The sequence below is a fragment of the Oncorhynchus mykiss genome, chromosome 10 (assembly GCF_013265735.2).
Source record: "Oncorhynchus mykiss isolate Arlee chromosome 10, USDA_OmykA_1.1, whole genome shotgun sequence".
In the NCBI taxonomy this organism is placed as follows: Eukaryota; Metazoa; Chordata; class Actinopteri; order Salmoniformes; family Salmonidae; genus Oncorhynchus; species Oncorhynchus mykiss.
The window spans coordinates 60,972,697-60,992,690 of NC_048574.1; the positions used below are offsets into that span (position 1 = coordinate 60,972,697).

Genomic DNA, 19,994 nt, shown 5'->3' on the forward strand with positions numbered 1-19,994 from the left:
GTAAATAATGAACAAGTAATTGGGGGATTAAAACCAGGTGTGTAAGACAAGGACAAAACAAATGGAAAATGAAAAGTGGATTGGCCGCCGAACGCCGCCCGAACAAGGAGAGGCAACGACTTCGGCGCAAGTCGTGACACCTTTAAACGGTCAAAACTTTAAACTAATAAAATAGCGCACGTTGAAGAAGAATAAAACGACTATCACCACAAACGTGACATTTCCCATAATGCTTTTTTTTTTTTTAAATGTCATGTACAATGATAATGCAGTGATACTGATAGTGGGACACCGTTTAAGCATTCCATATTCCGCAGTCATTTCAACCAGTGTCTTTGTATTGTCATGGCCATTTTGTTTTACGATGCCATCCTGATGGTGAAGGGGACGAGCAGGGTGGTACTGTGTTTAGCAGCGTTACGGAGCCCAGGTACAACACGGTGCCCGTTCCACACAGAGCTGTGAGGTAGGCGTTCATCCTGTTGCAGATGATCTTCCTCACTGTCAAACAGAACTGCAGGGAAGAGGATGAAACAAGAGTAAGCATCCTTTGCATCTTTTTTTTTTTTATCCACCTGATGAATAAAAGCTTGCGAAATCTTAACGTCGTGTTAACGTCGAGTGAACGAGAGGAGGGCTTCTTTGCCTTTTTTTTTGTCTTTGAAAGCCTTTGAAAGTCTTTGTTTGATTCAATTGGGGCCTTTGATAGTCTAATGGCTAATCGTTATTGTTAATTGTATTTATTTATTCATCCATGTCCATTTGTGACCATTGAGATGCAAATCTCTTTTTAAAGGAGTTCTGGCCAAGATGCAGCATCCCAATTCACACATACAAATGAAGTACAATGACGATGCAACAGTTAATGAAACAGCGTGAGATGTCTTAATGTGACAAGAACATTGTGATTCAACCATAACTACCTCTATTCTATAAAGTACTGTGTAGCAGTGGTTCCTATCCGGGGCTACTGGCATTCCATCCTGAAGTGTTTGTCATTACTTTGATTTATATTACAAAGCATTTCTTATTTAAAATGAGGACTTCCTGTGTCTACATTAAAGGGGCAATCTGGGATTCCAACAACAGCAAAGTGGGTACCCCTCCACTGTTTTGGTAAACAGCCGCAGCCAAACAGCGATGCCTTTAATGCATTAACACTAGATGGTGCTGCTCACCAGTGCATTACGGTCCAACTCGACAAGTCTGTGGACTTGTCCCAATTCTCTACTTGCACACGTTCTCTCATGGATTTAACCAATGTTAGTAACTCCCTCCCTCCGCCACTGCTTACACCAATCAGATGCTTTTGAATGCATTGATGGGGGTGTGCAAGTGCACACTTTTGGAGAGGGGTAGAGAATCGGGATGCAGCTTTTAAGTTCACATTTCGTTGGCCTAAAAGCAATCTATCCACAGCAAAACACAATCATCTGACCTTTTCAGAGAAATGTACACCCTTTTAACCGCTCTCATCATACTGTACATTGCATCAGTCTGCAGTATTCCAACATTGATTGGCTATTGTCTGAGCTAGGGGTGATCCCAGCATGTCTAGACTAGACGTTGGTACCAGCACACCTGTGTCGTGTTCAGATAGAAATGCCATGATTAGAGCTTACCCCGATTCTTTACTTACATGCCAGAGAGGTTGCATGTCTGTTCTACCCAATATATTTCTGAGCGTTCCACAACACTGTGCCCTGCTGAACTCAGACCAGGATCCGTATTCATAAGAGTGATTAGGTGTGCTGATCTATTACCAGCTTTGACTTTTAGATTCTAACGAATGGATAGCAGGGATCTGATTACGGCGTAAGACTAAGTAAGTCTGAGACGCTTTTTAAATGTGGTGCCTGATGACACTCACTAATTATCCTCCAGAGATTTTGAGGAGCCTGTCCGTGAATCATGAACCGTTGATCATTTGAACCAGGCGTTTTACTGCTGGGCTGGAACAAATGAGCCACCTCCGGTGTATGCCAACTGCCGCCATCTGAAGTACTCAAAAGTAGGCTGCTATAAACAAGAGACGTTGTAAATCCGTTCTCAAAAACCAAAGGAGTTGAGCAACTAAGCCGCTATTTCCCTGTAGTTTTCAACACAGTCAGTCGATGTCAGCGTGAAACAGCACTTTTACTTGAAAGACCGAAACATATCTGACAGTTGAAGAAAGGTTTCATCCTATGCGTTTCCATTTTGACCTATGTTCCGATTTGGCACGTGGGGTGACGGAGGGTCAATTTAACGACAGGACATGATAGTCCCATAATCTGTGTTTTTGTTTCATAAAATCCATTGAAATATCTGGCATATTTCCCACGTAACTCTTTCAGAAAAATATCCCTCCAGTGTGACCTTTTGACCCAATGACATAGGTGACTGGATATATAGACACACTTTTGTGGCTACAATTACATGTACCATGTAATTGTGTACTTCCGATAGTTTGAAGACTAAATATGCTCTGAGCTAAAGCAGATTCCTTCCAATAAACATGTATTGTGTAGCCTAACGCTCTAACAGCAAAGCAATGCACTACTGCAAGTTTTTGCTTCCCCAGCGTATTTATCGGCAGCAATTCACTTTAACATGTCTCAGTAGGTTCTTCACTCAGTAGTATATTGTTAGGTTAGATTACTCGTTGGTTATTACTGCATTGTCGGAACCAGAAGCACAAGCATTTCGCTACACTCGCATTAAGATCTGCAAACCATGTGTATGTGACCAATACAATTTGATTTGATATACGAATAATATTACAATAAGTTTGTCTGACCGTAATTTGAACCAGCAGTAACTCTGACTTGCCTAAGTTAAATAGAGGTTAAATAAAAAAACTACTCCCACCATTGGTTCATTGCCCTGGGTATTATGTAACACCAAGTACAACAGTGTACTATTGGCTCATGGTCTCCAATGTTATTCCTACAATCTCATTGAGTACCCCCAGCCATTCTACTGATCTAATCCAGTCCTAGTCCGGCACACAACTATTATAGGGCTTGATGATTGACAGGGTGAGTCAGGTGTGCTAAAACTGGGAGAGGTCAAGTCAGTGAACTGAAAGTTGAGGGGACGTTTGGTAATCCCATTTGTCTAAAGTGACACCCTCCTTTACAGTGCCCTGGGGGGGGGGGGGGGCACTGAGAATTTGCAGTGACTGATCTTAGTCGTCCGGGAAATCACCATAGATTTTCCGATCACATACTAACCACAAAACGTGTCAGAACAGCGCCCTTTGACAAAGGAGAACCCCATACTCCACCAGGTTATGGAGCCCATGAGCTTCTCTGCCCTCCTGGCCACCTCGTCCCCTTCCAGGGGGGGGGGGGGGGCTGGCTGCACAGCTTGTCCATGTGGTTGACCAGGATCTCCGAGCCATACGCAAAATCCGCCAACGAGTCACCCTGGCGCTCGCCGACTTGGCGATCATCCCTAGAATCAGCCAGTTGTTGGTCACCGTCTTGCTGATGGCACCCTTGTTCTCGGTGAAGACCGGAAGGATGTCCGGGATGAAGTGGGCCACCCGGTTGTTGCCCAGGTAGATGCCAAAATGGGTGAAGAGAGTTCTAGGAATCTCCAAAAAGGTTGCCACGCTTGTACAGGGACGGGTCATACTTAGAGTCTTTGAGCCTTGTCCTCTTCGTCCACTTTAGAAGCGATGAAGAAGCGGATGAGGAGTTGGAGAAAGGGAACCATGGTGGCAGAACTAAACTATGGTTTGACACCTGGCCGTTTTATCGAGGCTAAGGGTCTGGGAGGAGCCAAGCACGTGGGATTAGAGGTTTCTCAACGTTGCAGTGCAATTTTGACAGAAATAGAAGAGCTTTCCACTAATCGTGTGGTTTCAAGGGCGGCTTAATTTCACAACCGGGAGGGTTTCATCAGGGGGAAATGTTCCCGTTATGTGGCTTTCATTGGCAAATCAGAATAACAACCCCTCAGTTTAAAAGGTCAGAAATATCTTATTGCCTGAATAAACAGTCAGGTTGAGATGTATAATGCTGACTCACTCTTGATATGTCTGGAACTGTGAATACCCCGTACAGTAGAAAGAAAATAATAATGTATAGTCATTACTCAGCAATATTATCCAGAGAATGTGTGTATTTTATGAATGTAGCCTTTGCGTAAATTGACCCTATATGATTAAATATTTGGGTTTGGAAATATATTGGGTTTTTTATGTGGCCAATCATGTCAATAACATGATCATTTGAAAATGCTGTGGGTGGTATTGACAGAGATTCAATGTGAGTATTAAGATGCACTGTGATTGCATGGACCTAACTGTGTGGGAAAATGCTTTGTTAATTAACATATTTCCTGGAACCAGACCAAAACAAACCAAATGACAACTTCCAATATCTTTATTAACATTTCTGATATTTACAATGTATTTGATTGAAAACGAAATGATCTGCTCTCAAAACACACAAGTATTGTATTAATCAGCGTAGTACTCTTAGAGTTTCAAACTGTATCTATTCCAAAAATTATACAAGAGTATCATCATTGAAGAAAATAAATTATTTACAGATTAGACGACAGTGACTTACACAGTAAGGTAGAAAGTGCGCCTTGGCCAATCTTTTGGGGGAAATATGGATAATACATTGTTCACAGAGGGATCATATGGCCTTTATAAAGGCTATATAATGCCTTAATGGCCTACATACAATACAGTAAGTGTTGACTTGAACACTCACATGTAAAATTGCTAGGCCTGCAACCACATTGCCCTGTGTTTACTTTTGGCTGGCAAGGATCAACTCAAAAGTGAATGGATGCTAGCGCTTGCTGTAACAATCGACTATTATATGACGTTCCACTATAGGCCTATACCAAAGTCAAATGAGTTGGGAGGTGCCAATTAATGTCATCACAAGGACCAATGAAAAGACACCATCCCAAATAGTTTCTATTGAAATGTCCATATAGGAGTGTTTGAAGGCTTTGAACATTGGCTTCTCAGCCGGCCATCCACAGAGTGAAAGGGATGAGGATTGTGGGTAACGTAGTTGAAGGCGCCAGGCCAAAGCAGATGATGTAGATAATTCCCAGGAGAACACTGAGAAAGACACTCCTCTGGTCTCGGATGATTGATTTCAGGAACTCACAAAACTGCAAAGAAAGGAGATAAATATTTAATACCCATTTAGGATTTTTATGAACAATTCCTTTTAGGCATATTTCATGTATTTATGTTATAAATCTAAACTTGCATGAATTATGGAAGAAAAGAGAGAAGAAGACCTTGGATGCAACAACACCAAAACAACAAACCAAAGCCCAAATACCCGTATTTTCAGTAACACTGAATAAAACACAATGTTTCTGAATATAGTTGCCTATTCAATTAACCATGGCATAACATAATTTAAAATGGAGATGCATTGTCATGAATATAAATACAAAATATGGGATGGAAATATCAAAGGTTGAAGATGCTTGAATCAACAATTCAATCCGATGCATTTGTAATAATTTTAATCTAAATGCAAATCTCTGAAAACATTATCTATGCCATAATCTAAAGATTACAGTCCTCGCTGTGATACAGGTCATGCATAGGCAAAATATTTTAAGAAGACACTACATTATCTCCTGTAGCGTAAAAGTTAACGGGTCAGAATTATGCACAACGTAATTGTATTGAAAATAAATAGGAAAAGGAAAATAAAATTACCATTTCCGTTTGCTGACTTTTTGCTGAACCGTATCTGCAGTATGTAACAAAATGTTCGCAGTTATTCCATAGTAAACTGTAAGGGATGGCGCCGACGAGTTGTTCTGCCCTCTCGGCAACCTCTTCATTTGGGAACGGTTGTTGCGCCTTGCATTTTCTATCCATATGATTCACCAATATGTTTGAGCCATATACAAAGTCATCCAAGGTGTCCACGCGCACCGTGGCACACTTGTACAAGCAACCCATGATGAGTCTCTTATTTGTGATAACTTTTTTGATTATCATCTTATCATTGGTTAGCACGGGCATGATATCTGGGATCAGATGAGCGACTTTGTTGTCACCCAAGTAGATACCGAAGTGCGTGAACAAAGTCCTCGGCACCTCCAAAAGGTCCCCTCTCTGGAGAGACAACGGCGCGACTGTATGACTATATGTCGTGCGCTCTGTGCATCCCGCCCCTTTGCGTTTCCCATCCGTCCATTTAAACTCAAAAAGTTTGAAGTTCGAGAGAAGGGATAGCTTTTCGACGAGAAATGTCAACGAGTAGAGCATGGTGAAAGTTCCTGTCCAAAGTTTTCTGAGAGTTGTCTGGGAGAAGTGGGTTTATATGCGCACTAGGAGGGGACTAGTGCAGCTTAAAGGTAAACCCAGAAGACACGATTGGCCACAAAGGACATTCCCATGGTGCACTTATGGCGTTTTTTCTTTAGTCTACAGAAAATGCCATATTGTTTACTTTACTTTAAATCATTTATTTATGCTTAAGGTGTAAGTTCATTTATATAATTTAAGTTCACAACCATTACATTTGTAGGATATATAAATAAAATATTATATTATAAGCCTATAATTACAGGCTCATTGGAATCATATTGAACAAATACATTCGATTTTGTTATTTACAATTTTATAATCAGAAACGCAGATTTTTTAAATAAAAAAAATGATGACCGTGTGCCTAGATTATTGAAATTATTTAACTTTATTATTTTATTACATACAGTATTTTATTTAACCTGTATTTAACTAGGCAACTCAGTTAAAGAACAAATTCTTATTTACAATGACAGTAGGCCCTATGTGACAGTCAAGACAACATTTTGAAGAGCACCTTGTCTGGCCAATTAGGCCTATATTGTATTTTAATCTAATCTAACTCGGGGATCATTACAGTTGTTGTATTCTAAGTCAATTAACCTTGTCTGCCAAGCATTGTGCTACAATTGGACTTTTACCCCATTTTCTCAGCAATTTCGTGATATACAATTGGGAGTTACCCAGCTAGCACGGCACCATTCCGGCTGAGAGTCGGGGCACCCTGCTGAGAGCCAGACTCGGCCGACGTCATGTGGCCCGAGTCTGGGCCGCCTTCAGCAGTATTACTTATGGCTAGGATGCGGGGATTGAGCTCAGGCCGATTCCGGTGTGAGTTATCTGGCCCAAATGTATTACTTATGGCTTGGGCCGATTCCGCTGATGGTTATCTGGCCCAAATGTATTACTTATGGCTTGGGCCGATTCCGCTGATGGTTATCTGGCCCAAATGTATTACTTGGGGCTCGGGCTACTCTCTGTCAGATGATTACAAGGGCTGCTTTATATATAATTAACATGAACACTAACACTACTATGTAGTATTTTGATACTTTGTGCAATGCAATTGATAAAAGCATGAACAACTCTGTGGATGGAGCCTCCCGAGTGGCGCAGCGCTCTAAGACACTACATCACAGTGCAAACTGCATTGCTACAGATGCTGGTTCGAGACCCATGCCGGCCGCGCCCGGGAGGCCCATGAGGCGACCAACAATTGGCCCAGTGTCGTCCGAGTTAGGGGAGAGTTTTGTCGTCCGGTATGTCCTTGTCCCATCGCCCTGTAGCGACTCCTGTGGGGGCCAGGTGTAAGGTGTTTCCACCGACAGAAAATGTGTTTTTTTTGTGGATGGATATAATTTGTATGTATAAAATGTATAATAGTAATATTTAAAATTACTAAATCGGGTAATTTTGTTTACATTTATTTAAATTTGCATCGGCCGCTGTACAAACATCAATCATTCCCTGTTAACATGTATAATATGTTAGCATAAACGGGTCCATTCCTTAGCTAGCTAACTACCTAAAAGAATGAGGAGATGATAGCTGAAGTTGAACAGGAGAACTGGGTTTTATTGTCCTCAAAATACAGGCTAACAGAGGGTTAGGAGGGCTGCCTTGGTAAGGTTGCCTTAGCGGGGATATCACTGACAGTCCAGTTTCGGTATGCCTTCGCTCTTGCTCCAACGGCCCTCATCAAGCCCAAAACTAGTGACTTATGATGTTATCATTGAAACTGTACATTAACTAGAGGTCCATGACAAAAGCTCCAAAGTGGGTCAATGTAGGAAAATACAAAAGTAAACAAAAGATAGGGTTGAAATGTGTTTGCATGAACTTCTAACCCCCCTCTTATCAACTATAATATTTGGGGTTGAAAGTTGAGGTCTGACCGTCACTGACCTCTGTAGGACTGCAGATGTGAAGTTATCTTTTTTGGGGTCAGAAAAGGGTTGTGTTGTGGCCACATCAAGGTCAAGTCAAGAGCCTGTTGACATCAAACTCCCCTCAAACCCTAACTGACTGGCGTCTTAAGATAATACATCCAACAGGATTTGCAGATGAAAGGCTCCAAAGTGGGTCGATGTTGTATCATACAAAAGTCAACAAAGACGGGGTCGAAATGTCTTGCACGAACTTCTAACCGTCCTCTTATCAACCAACATATTTGGGGTTAAAAGTTGAGGTCTGACCATCACTGACCGCTGGAAGACTGCAGATGTGAAGTGGTCTTGTTGGGGTCAGAAAAGGGTTGTGTTGTGGTCACATCCAGGTCAAGTCAAGACCCTGTTGACATTAAACTCCCCTCAACCCTAACTGACTGGCGTCTTAAAATATCAAATCCAACAGGATTTGCAGTTCAGTGCTGGTCTAAGTCTGGACAGATGTTTAGATCTTGACAGTGCCTGGAGAAGTGTAGACTTATCATGAACCACTAACGATCATAACACATGCGCAGAACCTGTGTAAATGCACCCTGCTCCCATTGTGTTAGAAAGTAACGTGACATTTTGTAATAGTCAAAATGAGAGTCCAAGGGCTTCATTGATAAAACGTTCGGGAGCACAGATTTGATCGTAAATTGTGCATACGACGAAATCCACAGCAACAATAGCTAGGTTTCCATCCAATTGGCGACAGATTTTCGAGTGAAATATTCAAAAATCCAGATTTTCCCACCAGTGGTGTTTCCACAAAATGGACTTGTTGCAGATAAAAATCAGTGCTTAATAACACAAAATGTACTTTTTCGCTTGAGTTTTCATGCACCAAATACAAATCTAATGTTCAATATGTTTCCATTGCATTTTCAACTCTACTGATAGTTTTGTCACAAAAACTGTTGTGTTAAATTGCAGTGTGCCAGGTCTGGTCTAGCCAACAGCTTGCAGATACTGTGTGGGTAGGCTCTGCGGGTAGGTTAGTCTACAATAGCCAAACTTCAGTCAAGCACCGATCATCACGTCACCAGAATAAGACCCTCAGCATTTATTGGAAAGAAGTATCAAGCTCATCACAGTGCACTTTCACCACCCTGTGAAGTTCACAATTAATTGAATCTGTAAACTAATAAAATACATGTTTTCCCGAGTCGTAGTGGGAGGACCACACAGCATGTCATCGTGTGACTCCAAGTTTACTTTGACATGTTGGTTATTATATCAATATTTGTGAATAAAGGAAGTTCCACCTCGATTTCTTTCCTAAGTTATTTTACCGTCACAAAAAGATCCCACCATGTCGAATGAACAAGTTATCTGTCGGCATTTATACAACTATACCGCAACTTCCTGCTTCCATCACGGTGTGACTTTACTTGCATAACAACTGTGGATAGAAACGTGGTTGGAGTGATTCGTAAATCTTGACGTTTACATAGAATTATGCCATTTACATTGATTTTGCATGACATTTTTGGAAATGAAACATAGGCTTACTTATTTGTGAATAACAACTTTATTCATGGCTGTATATATTATTATAACAACCAAATGGTGTCATATTTTAAGAAATGATCATATGCAGAATGTGGTATAAAAATTAAGAAGATTTTGATAACCACATGTCAACCAGCGCTCTCACGTTCCACATTCAGTTGAATGAGCTTACAGTTCATGACCATACATTGAACTCCTGGGTGGCATTAAAACAAACCTTTGGCCTCTCCCCACTCAGAGATTTACTTCCCAGTCAAATGGCCCCATAGTTATAGCAGTCACCACTGGGGGACTTTTAACAAGGGTCCTGAAAGGTAATTCCGTGAGGGCCACCAATAGTCGGGGTCGGCTTTGTTCTTGACTCCATACACTTGAGATTATTACTGAGAGAAGCATGTTGGCTATTTGCTAGGTGAGAGTCACCAGTTTGAGGATAACCCCAAAAAACGTCTCGTTATGCACTTCTTTTGACTGAACTGTCAGTGATATACACTGTATAACTCATTTAACCGTTTAGGGTTGCAAAGGCAAATAGGGGTGAACCTTAACTTCCACTTAAAGCTGGAATCCGTCATGATAAAACTGCCAGGTCTGTTTGTGATACAACAACAAAGAAGATACTGCAAATCCCCAGTGACGCTCTTTCCCCCTCCAGCGGATTCCATCTTTAAGCAGATTTTCCACTTGGTCGTGAATTGATGTCATTGGGAGACTAAATTAACATTTGACTGAGGTTCAAGCCCCCCCCCCCCCCCCCCCCCCCCCCCACCCCCCACCCCCCATACTGAGACTTAAAATTCTTAGACTAACTGGCTGAACAGCTAACTGTACTGTATATTAATGAATAATGAAAACACAGCTATCTCTTTGTGGTGAAGCCTATGTAATGGCCAATGAGAGGCTTTGACGCCGTCGGCCGCCATATTGGTACCCCCAGAAGGAGCAGTCCCTCCATAGGAATTAAGAAAATTATAGCGCACCCCCCAAAAAACTGTGCAATGGAGGCGTACCGCCAAAATGGCTGCGTGGTGTCTTCAATACAGCGCCCCTGACAGTCATCCACGGTTTATACACATCAGTGGGTGCAGCAGATGAAATACAGGACTGGAAAAGGGCAGATTGCAGGTTCAAATATCCATACAGTTACCTCAGTGTAACTAACTAATGAACTAGATGAGGTGTTCTGTTTTCTCATGTTAATGCATACGTGACTGAAAACTCTCCAACACAAATTCCCTTCAACAGACAGTCACACCAACACATGACAGAGCATCCAAGCCCTATCTAATCAGTTGGTCCCAAGCCTAGAAAATAAGTATTTTTCCTGGCACTTGAGAGAGCACGAGAGCACTAGGAAACACTTTCCATCTGGCGTCTCTCCAGTTTCAAGGAGGAGGAAGAGGCCAGTTCAACGAGAGTTCAGGGAGAGTTTACTGTTGTTTAGGTTTGGGGGCCCGACAGTTGACTCCCAGGTCAGCCAGGCCTTATCTGTCTGGGTGCCTGGGTTTCACGTGTTGTTTCCCATAGTAAGAGTGGGTCATCGAGAGGTAGCCAAGGTGTGATTTATCACCTATGTCAACAACGGGGGCTACAGATGTAACTTTATATCCCACTAGGCATCGTTATGACTCCGCCAACTGTTTGCTTTGGTGTGGAAAGCGAAACAGAACTGAAAGAAGATCTAGGACACCCTTGCCAGAAATGTAGCCTGGCTACCAGTAAATAAGATACAACTAGCATTGTGTTTATGGTGGTGTGCATGGTGACATTAGAAGAGTCAGTTACCGTTCATTTACAGCATATTACATGTTGATCCGTCAAATAGAGACCCTGGTGGGAAATCAGAAAATGCTGGAGCACTGCCTGGGTGAATATGTATAGGCCTATTTGTATAAAAAGATACCCCCAAAAAGTATTCCAAGTATAGGGTTATGTGGTGGAACACGCAACCACACAAAGCCCAACAGAACCACGTAGATACGCTCCAAGCAACCTATTACTGTCTGAGACAGAGACAAATCTGAAATTAGTTTGAGGTGTTTTGACTGCACTGGCGCAGTTTGTCCTCATTTAAACCTTTGAATACATTCCATTGTGGAAACGCTATAAGCGACCCATTACTGTCTGAGACAAACCCGAGATGTGACAGTCTCTCCCCTCAGTAACAAAACTGAAATGAGTGTTTTGGTTGCAATGGCACAGTTTGTCTTCGTTTAAACCTTTGATTGCATTCAGATGGCAGTGCTCAGAGCAGAACTACTGCCCAGTCAGAGATCCCAATTCCTCCGATTTCTCAACCCCCTGAATGCTTGAAATGCCCTGGAAAACAGCGTAGAGGGGTGTCCAACGTATCAGAACACCGAGTTCAATTCAATCAAACTCTCATTCTGGATTTTTTTTCACCACGACTCTTTTGCCCATGGTCAAATAAAAGCACGTGAGAGCTACAACATTGACATTGCATTCCTAGTCATCTTTATTGAAGTCTAGTTGGGAATCTCAGTACATTGCTGTATCGTATTGTAACAAACAGCGACAGGGGAATGTCCCCCCCCCCCCCTTTTTGCAACGCCAGGGTCGTGGGTTCAATTCCTGCTTGGGCCACCCATGTGAAACATTTATAGAGGCACTACTTTTAAGTCACTTTAGATAAACGTGTCTGCTAAATGAGATACTTCTGGAGATCATAACCAGGCCGTTTAGGCTAGGGTCAAGGCTGATAATCTGTGTCGGGGGACTGAAAAAACAAAGACCTAGAACGCCCTGATGGTTCATATTCAGTAGTTTAAGAAACAAACAGGAAATATTGTCTCTTCCGTGGCCTCAAATGAACCCAAGTATTCCTCTTCAAGTCTTGGGACATATGAGGACACTGATGTGTTGTTTATGGTCTCGATGCCAGAAACAAATGGCCATCTGGTTCCATCCTTCAAAAGTTCTTTAAGAATACATACCAGATACCGCAGCCAATTAGCAGCAAATTGCCCATTGGAAGCCTTTGTTTTTGTTCATAGGCTTTGTGCTAAAAATGTGTGTAGCGTTGGGACTACACAGTTCACACAATGTGTGTAACGTTGGGACTACACAGTGCACACAATGCGTGTAGCTTCAGTGTTAGCTTCAGGGCTAACAATGTGTGTAGCATTGGGACTACACAGTGCACACAATGCGTGTAGCTTCAGTGTTAGCTTCAGGGCTAACAATGTGTGTAGCGTTGGGGCTACACAGTACACACAATGTGTGTAGCTTCAGTGTTCGCTTCAGGGCTAACAATGTGTGTAGCGTTGGAACTACACAGTACACACAATGTGTGTAGCTTCAGTGTTAGCTTCAGGGCTAACAATGTGTGTAGCGTTGGGACTACACAGTGCACACAATGCGTGTAGCTTCAGTGTTAGCTTCAGGGCTAACAATGTGTGTAGCTCAGAACAACTCTCTTCCCAGGAGGACCGCAATGAAAAGGACTGTCACAACATTTTTGAATGGTTGTTTTCACAACGGTGGTTAAAGTAATTGATTACAGACCGGTGATTGATTTTGGACAAATGTGTCATAGCTTTCACATCCTGACTCATAGGAAAACTTGGTGTGTCAGTATGTCTGAAAAACTTCAAAGACATTTTAGATCAAGAACTGGCTACAGTGATGTTTATTCTTTTCGACAGGGGGGCAGGAGATGCATGGATATTCCGGAATATAAATAGTGAATGACCTCTTGCTATATCTCCAGAGGGCTAAATGCTTTACCAATTTTCCACAACAAACAAGTCTTTCTATTTTCAAAAGGAATTCATGTTGAATCAATGTGTAAGGCCTATACATTGAAATACAGTCAAGTCCCAAATGATTGTCACCTTTGATCAATGAATGTATTTATGAATAGACAAAGCCATCTATCACGTGACACCACTCATACCTATGTGAACACTCAATGGCCAAATGAAGTCGGTTAAGATGGTGTCTCCGGTCGGGAACAGTTTGTGCTGCAGGCTGAGATGAGCAATTATCAACTTATTATGATTTCAAAATAATTTCAAAAAAAATAATTTCAACATAATTGGTTCAAGGACATATATCTGGTGTATTGGAAACAAATGTTAGTACCATGATTGTCTTTGAAAATGGTGTATATTTATATGAAGAATTTTTCCCATTCACTATAATGGGGATCCTGTTTTTGTCTATCAGTGCCTGCAGTACAGAGGTCGGCCTTGAACCTCGTGGCTTCAATGAGAGGGGGCAGTCGTTCTCCAGCGCTCTTTTTAAAGATGATCAAACAAGACTATACAAAATAAATAATATAATGAGCTACAGTACCAGTCAAAAGTTTGGACACACCTACTTATTCAAGAGTTTTTTCTTTATTTTTTGACTATTTTCTACATTGTAGAATAATAGTGAAGACATCAAAACTATGAAATAACACACGTAGTAACCCAAAAAGTGATAAACGAATCAAAATATATTTTATATTTGAGATTCTTCAAAGTAGCCACCCTTTGCCTTGATGACAGCTTTGCACACTCTTGGCATCCTCTCAACCAGCTTGAGGTAGTAACCTGGAATGCATTTCGATTAACTGGTGTGCCTTGTTAAAAGTTAATTTGTGGAATTTCTTTAATGCGTTTGAGCCAATCAGTTGTGTTGTGACAAGGTAGAGGTGGTATACAGAAGATAGCCCTATTTGGTAAAAGACCAAGTCCATATTATGGCGAAAACAGTGCTTTGCTGGTGACAGAGTTGGTGATTTATTTAGAATTCAAAGCACACTTAACCAGCATTGTTATTACATCATTCTGCAGCGATACGCCATCCCATCTGGTTTGTACTTGGTGGGACAAAAAAAAATCAACAGGACAATCAACCAAACACACCTCCAGGCTCCACAATCACCCGACCTCAATCTAATTGAAATGGTTTGGAATGAGTTGGATCACAGAGTGAATAAAAAGCAGCCAACAAGTGCTCAGCAAATGTGGGAACTCCTTCAAGCCTTCCAGGTGAAGCTGGTTGAGAAAATGCCAAGAGTGTGCAAAGCTGTCACCAAGGCAAAGGGCGGCCTCTTTGAAGAATCTAAAATGTATAATATATTTTGATTAGTTTATCACTTTTTGGGTTACTACGTGTGTTATTATTTATTGGTTACTACATGATTCCATATGTGTTATTTCATAGTTTTGATGTCTTCACTATTATTCTACAATGTAGAAAATAGTACAAAATAAAGAAAAACTCTTGAATGAGTAGTCTATCAAAAGTGTGTAAGTTTTAGCATGTGTCTAGCAGTGTGCCTAGACTTTTGACTGCTACTGTATGATTACATTATTTAAAGATGGAATACGCAGTAGGAGTAAACAGCGACACGGCCGCACTACCACCATTGTTGTTGTTTTTGTTGCCGAGCTGTGGAGATGTCGCACCGTATAGTCAAAAGTATTACTGTATGCTAAAAAAAAAACAGTGTTCGTTGTTTGCAGCAGCTTCTTTGTTGTGGTAATATTGCAAACAGACGTGGCTGTTTCACCATTACGGATTTCACCTTTAAACTAATACAATTGCTCAGAAGAATTGACTTTGTTTGAACAAGTCATATTTTTTTCTCTCAAAAAAGATTGGGGTCAAAATCATTTGGCACCACTGTTTTCAATAGCTTGCGAGACCTCACATTCCGAGGATAACAGCACTGATCCTTTTTCTCAAATGATTTAGGGGATCTTAAACCAGTCAAATCTTATTGTATTTGTCACATGGGCCGAATAAAACAGGTGTAGACCTTACAGTGAAACGCTAACTTACAAGCCCTTATCCAACAAGGCAGTTTTAAGAAAAATAAGTGTTAAGTAAAAAATAGAAAAGTAAGAAATAGAGAAATAAAAGTAACAAATATTTTAAGAGCAACAGTAAAATAAATATAGCGAGGCTATATACAGGGAGTACAGATACAGAGTCAATGTGTGGGGGCACTGGTTAGTCGAGGTAATTGAGGTAATATATACATGTAGGTTGAGTTAAAGTGACTACGCATAGATAATAAACAGAGAGTAGCAGCAGTGTAAAAGAAGGGGGGGCAATGCAAATAGTCTGGGTAGCCATTTGATTAGATGTTCAGGAGTCTTATGGCTTGGGGGTAGAAGCTGGTAAGAGGTCTTTTGGACCTAGACTTGGCGCTCCGGTACCGCTTGCTTTGCGGTAGCGGAGAGAACGGTCTATTACTAGGGTGACAATTTTTAGGGCCTTCCTCTGACGCCGCCTGCTATAGAGGTCCTGGATGTCAGGAAGCTTGGCCCCAGTGATGTACTGGGCCGTACGCAATACCCTCTGTAGTGCCTTGAGGTTGGAGCCGAGCAGTTGCCATACCGGGCAGTGATACAGCTCTCAATGGTGCAGCTGTAGAACCTTTTGAGGATCTGAGGACCCATGCCAAATCTTTTCAGTCTCCTGTGGGGGAATAGGCTTTGTTGTGCCCTCTTCATGACTGTCTTAATGTGTTTGGACCATGTTAGTTTGTTGGTGATGTGGACACAAAGAAACTTGAAGCTCTCAACCTGCTCCACTACAGCCCCGTCGATGAAAATAGGGGTGTGCTCTGTCTTTCTTTTCCTGTAGTCCACAATCATCTCCTTTGTCTTGATCACGTTGAGGGAGAGGTTGTTGTCCTGGCACTACACATCCAGGTCTCTGACCTCCTCCTTATAGGCTGTCTCATCGTTGTCGGTGATCAGGCCTACCACTGTTGTCTCATCTGCGAACTTGATGATGGTGTTGGAGTCTTGCCTGGCCATGCAGTCATGAGTGAACAGGGAGTACAGGAGGGGACTGAGCACGCACCCCTGAGGGGCCCCCGTGTTGAGGATCAGCGTGGTGGATGTGTTGTTACCTACCCTACCACCTGGGGGGCGGCCCGTCAGCAAGTCCAGGATCCAGTTGCAGAGGGAGGTGTTTAGTCCCAGGGTCCTTAACTTAGTGATGAGCTTTGAGGGCACTATGATGTTGAACACTGAGCTGTAGTCAATGAATAGCATTCTCACATAGGTGTTCCTTTTGTCCAGGTGGGAAAGGGCAGTGTTGAATGCAATAGAGATTGCATCATCTGTGGATCTGTTGGGGCGGTATGCAAATTGGAGTGGGTCTAGGGTTTCTGGGATAATGGTGTTGATGTGAGCCATGACCAGCCTTTCAAAGCACTTCATGGCTACAGACGTGACTGCTACAGGTCCTCCATACAATATCTTTCCAGATCCTTAATACCCTTCATTTGTGCTAATGGGCTGCCCTCTTCAATTCAAACCACAGGTTTCCAAGTCCGGAGACTGAGATGGCCTTTGCAAAATGTTGATTTTGTGGTCAATTAACTATTTTAGAAAAAATGCACAGTGTCTTTATCCTCTCAAGGTGAAGTATTGAAAGGTATTGAAAACAGTGGTGCCAATCATTTTGAACTCTTATCATAAAAAATAAAAATAAATACATTACTTATTACTAATTTTGGACCTGACTGTAGCTCACCTTAACTGTGAAACGAAAGAAACCTCTAATCGTTTCGCTCTCTTACCAGTAGGCATGCGTTTGCTACAATTCACTGACGTCAAACAAGGCACTCTTGAACATACTGCATTGTCCCTGTGTCCCTTTCGAGTGGGGACATTTGCATGCAATGTACGTAGGCAGGTCAGTTTTTTCTTCTTTTGGGGGGGGTACAGCATTGGAAGTAGCCTCCATTCTTACTTTTCTCTACCCTATTTACCCCCTACGTGCTCTGCTAGGCTCCAATTCAAATCACAGAGTCCCAATAGCCTAATTGTTGGTGTGAGAGTGTCTCAAGAATACAAAATAACAACTTTTTAAGCTCTTCAACAACAAAAAGCTGCTTTGTTTTTGCGCAACATCAACACATGGAAATGTGTTTGCCCAACAGGCCCGAAGCCAAACTAACAATTAAATGCCCACATGTTACTGAAACTATAATTCAAGGCCCTTCTCGTAAAACAGTCATTTGATGCCAGTGAGAAACTGACGTGGACTATTGTGTTGACATTGCATCACCACCGACCGTGCCGTCTTTGCCCGCCTCGTTCTGTCTCAACGGAACACAAAGGTCTTTTCAGAGGTACCATGAACATTATTTGTGTGTTTGTTCATTCGGTTTGATTCACCTCATAGGCTTAACAACGCTCATTCAGATAGATTGACGGGTTAAAGAGATGTCTCCGTCATGCTGTGAATCACAGGCCTTTTTAATGGCGGCGGGAACGTTTCCTCTTTTTCACTGTCTGGAAAAAAGAATGGTTGTGGGAACGTTTCCTCTTTTCACTGTCTGGAAAAAAAATGGTTGTGGGAACGTTTCCTCTTTTTTGCTGTCTGTAAATAGAATGGTTGTGGGAACGTTTCCTCTTTTTCACTGTCTGTAAATAGAATGGTTCTGGGAACGTTTCTTATTTTTCACTGTCTGTAAATAGAATGGTTGTGGGAACGTTTCCTCTTTTTCACTGTCTGGAAAAAGAATGGTTGTGGGAACGTTTCCTCTTTTTCACTGTCTGGAAAAATAATGGTTGTGGGAACGTTTCCTCTTTTTCACTGTCTGTAAATAGAATGGTTGTGGGAACGTTTCCTCTTTTTCGCTGTCTGTAAATAGAATGGTTGTGGGAACGTTTCCTCTTTTTCGCTGTCTGTAAATAGAATGGTTGTGGGAACGTTTCCTCTTTTTCGCTGTCTGTAAATAGAATGGTTGTAGGAACGTTTCCTCTTTTTCGCTGTCTGTAAATAGAATGGTTGTGGGAACGTTTCCTCTTTTTCGCTGTCTGTAAATAGAATGGTTGTGGGAACGTTTCCTCTTTTTCGCTGTCTGTAAATAGAATGGTTGTAGGAACGTTTCCTCTTTTTCGCTGTCTGTAAATAGAATGGTTGTGGGAACGTTTCCTCTTTTTCGCTGTCTGTAAATAGAATGGTTGTGGGAACGTTTCCTCTTTTTCGCTGTCTGTAAAAAGAATGGTTGTGGGAACATTTCATATTTTCTGAGAATAGTTGTGAAAACGCTTCCTATTTTTCAGTGTCGGTAAGACGAATGTTTGTGGTAATGTTTCCTATTTTTCTATGTCTGTAGAAAGAAGGGTTGTAGGAATGTTCCCTTTTGTAACTGTCTGTAAGAAGCTGAGATCCAAACTGAGGCTGTTATAATATGGACACCGTTGTCTTAAATTTAGCTCCTGGGTGAAGTTTCCCCTCTGTACCGCTCTCTCTCCCCCAATCCTAACCTTTACCATTAGTATGTAAAATGCTAAACTGACCCCAGATCAGCATCTAGAGGCAACTTCATCCAACAGCTGAATTGTTTATGGCCTCTCCAGTGTTCCTCAGATCATGGTAGCTCATCTCCCTCTGGTGGTTATCCTAAGAAATGCAGCCATGGTTGGAATAGGACACATTTGCCCACCCTACTACTGACAGAGGCTCATTACCAGGGGTGGAAAGAGTACTGAAATATCCTACTCAAGTAGAGGTACTGTTACTTTAATGACATTTTACTCAAGTAGAAGTAAAATCACTGCTATAAAAAAGTTGCTCGAGTACATGTACAAAGTAGCTCATTTAAAAAGTACTCAGAGTAAAAGTAATTGAGTTACTTTTTAAATAAAAACATTGACCTTGATAATTAGCTAATTTCGCTAAGGTTACCTGAACATTGTTGCATTAAACTGAAAAAGGAAGAGAGTAAATCAATGTACAGCAGGAACTAAGTTAATTTATTTTACGAGTCGCAACCAGGCACATCTTTTTATTTATTTTATTTCACCTTTATTTAACCAGGTAGGCTAGTTGAGAACAAGTTCTCATTTACAACTGCGACCTGGCCAAGATAATGCAAAGCAGTTCGACAGATACAACGACACAGAGTTACACATGGAGTAAACAAACATACAATCAATAACACAGTAGAAAAGTCTATATACAGCATGTGCTAATGAGGTAGGATAAGAGAGGTAAGGCAATAAATAGGCCATTGTGGCATCTGTATGTAAAAGATGAAGAATTTGTCCAATATACTATTACATTTGAAAATAAATGAAACATTCAATGTAAATAAAATGTCCCCCATTCAATCCCTCGTTCATCTCTCTGTTACTTGTTACGTGTCCATGTGACCGGCTGACATTCACTCACTCATTAACAGTCCCCTCCCTCCCTCCCTCCCTCCCTCCCTCCCTCCCTCCCTCCCTCCCTCCCTCCCTCCCTCCCTCCCTCCCTCCCTCCCTCCCTCACCAGGG

General features: G+C 41.7%; 1 protein-coding gene and 1 pseudogene across 2 annotated transcripts in view; both read right to left on the reverse strand.

Moving 5' to 3' along the window:
- Nucleotides 1-359: 359 nt before the first annotated feature.
- LOC110533172 lies at nt 360-3,702 on the reverse strand (annotated as a pseudogene).
- A 659-nt stretch (nt 3,703-4,361) lies between these two features.
- LOC110534421 (lecithin retinol acyltransferase-like) overlaps nt 4,362-19,994 on the reverse strand; it is a 66,590-nt gene continuing 50,957 nt past the window's right edge. The window contains exons 1-2 of one of the 2 annotated variants that reach the window (XM_021619280.2): nt 5,693-6,378; nt 4,362-5,127 (exon numbers count right to left, since the gene is read on the reverse strand). In XM_021619280.2, coding sequence (XP_021474955.2) covers nt 4,975-5,127; nt 5,693-6,250 — 711 coding nt within the window. In that variant the 5' untranslated portion in view covers nt 6,251-6,378 and the 3' untranslated portion in view covers nt 4,362-4,974. Of the gene's footprint in view, nt 5,128-5,692; nt 6,379-19,994 lie in introns of those variants that run through there. The other variant, XM_036933543.1, reaches the window with a different exon arrangement.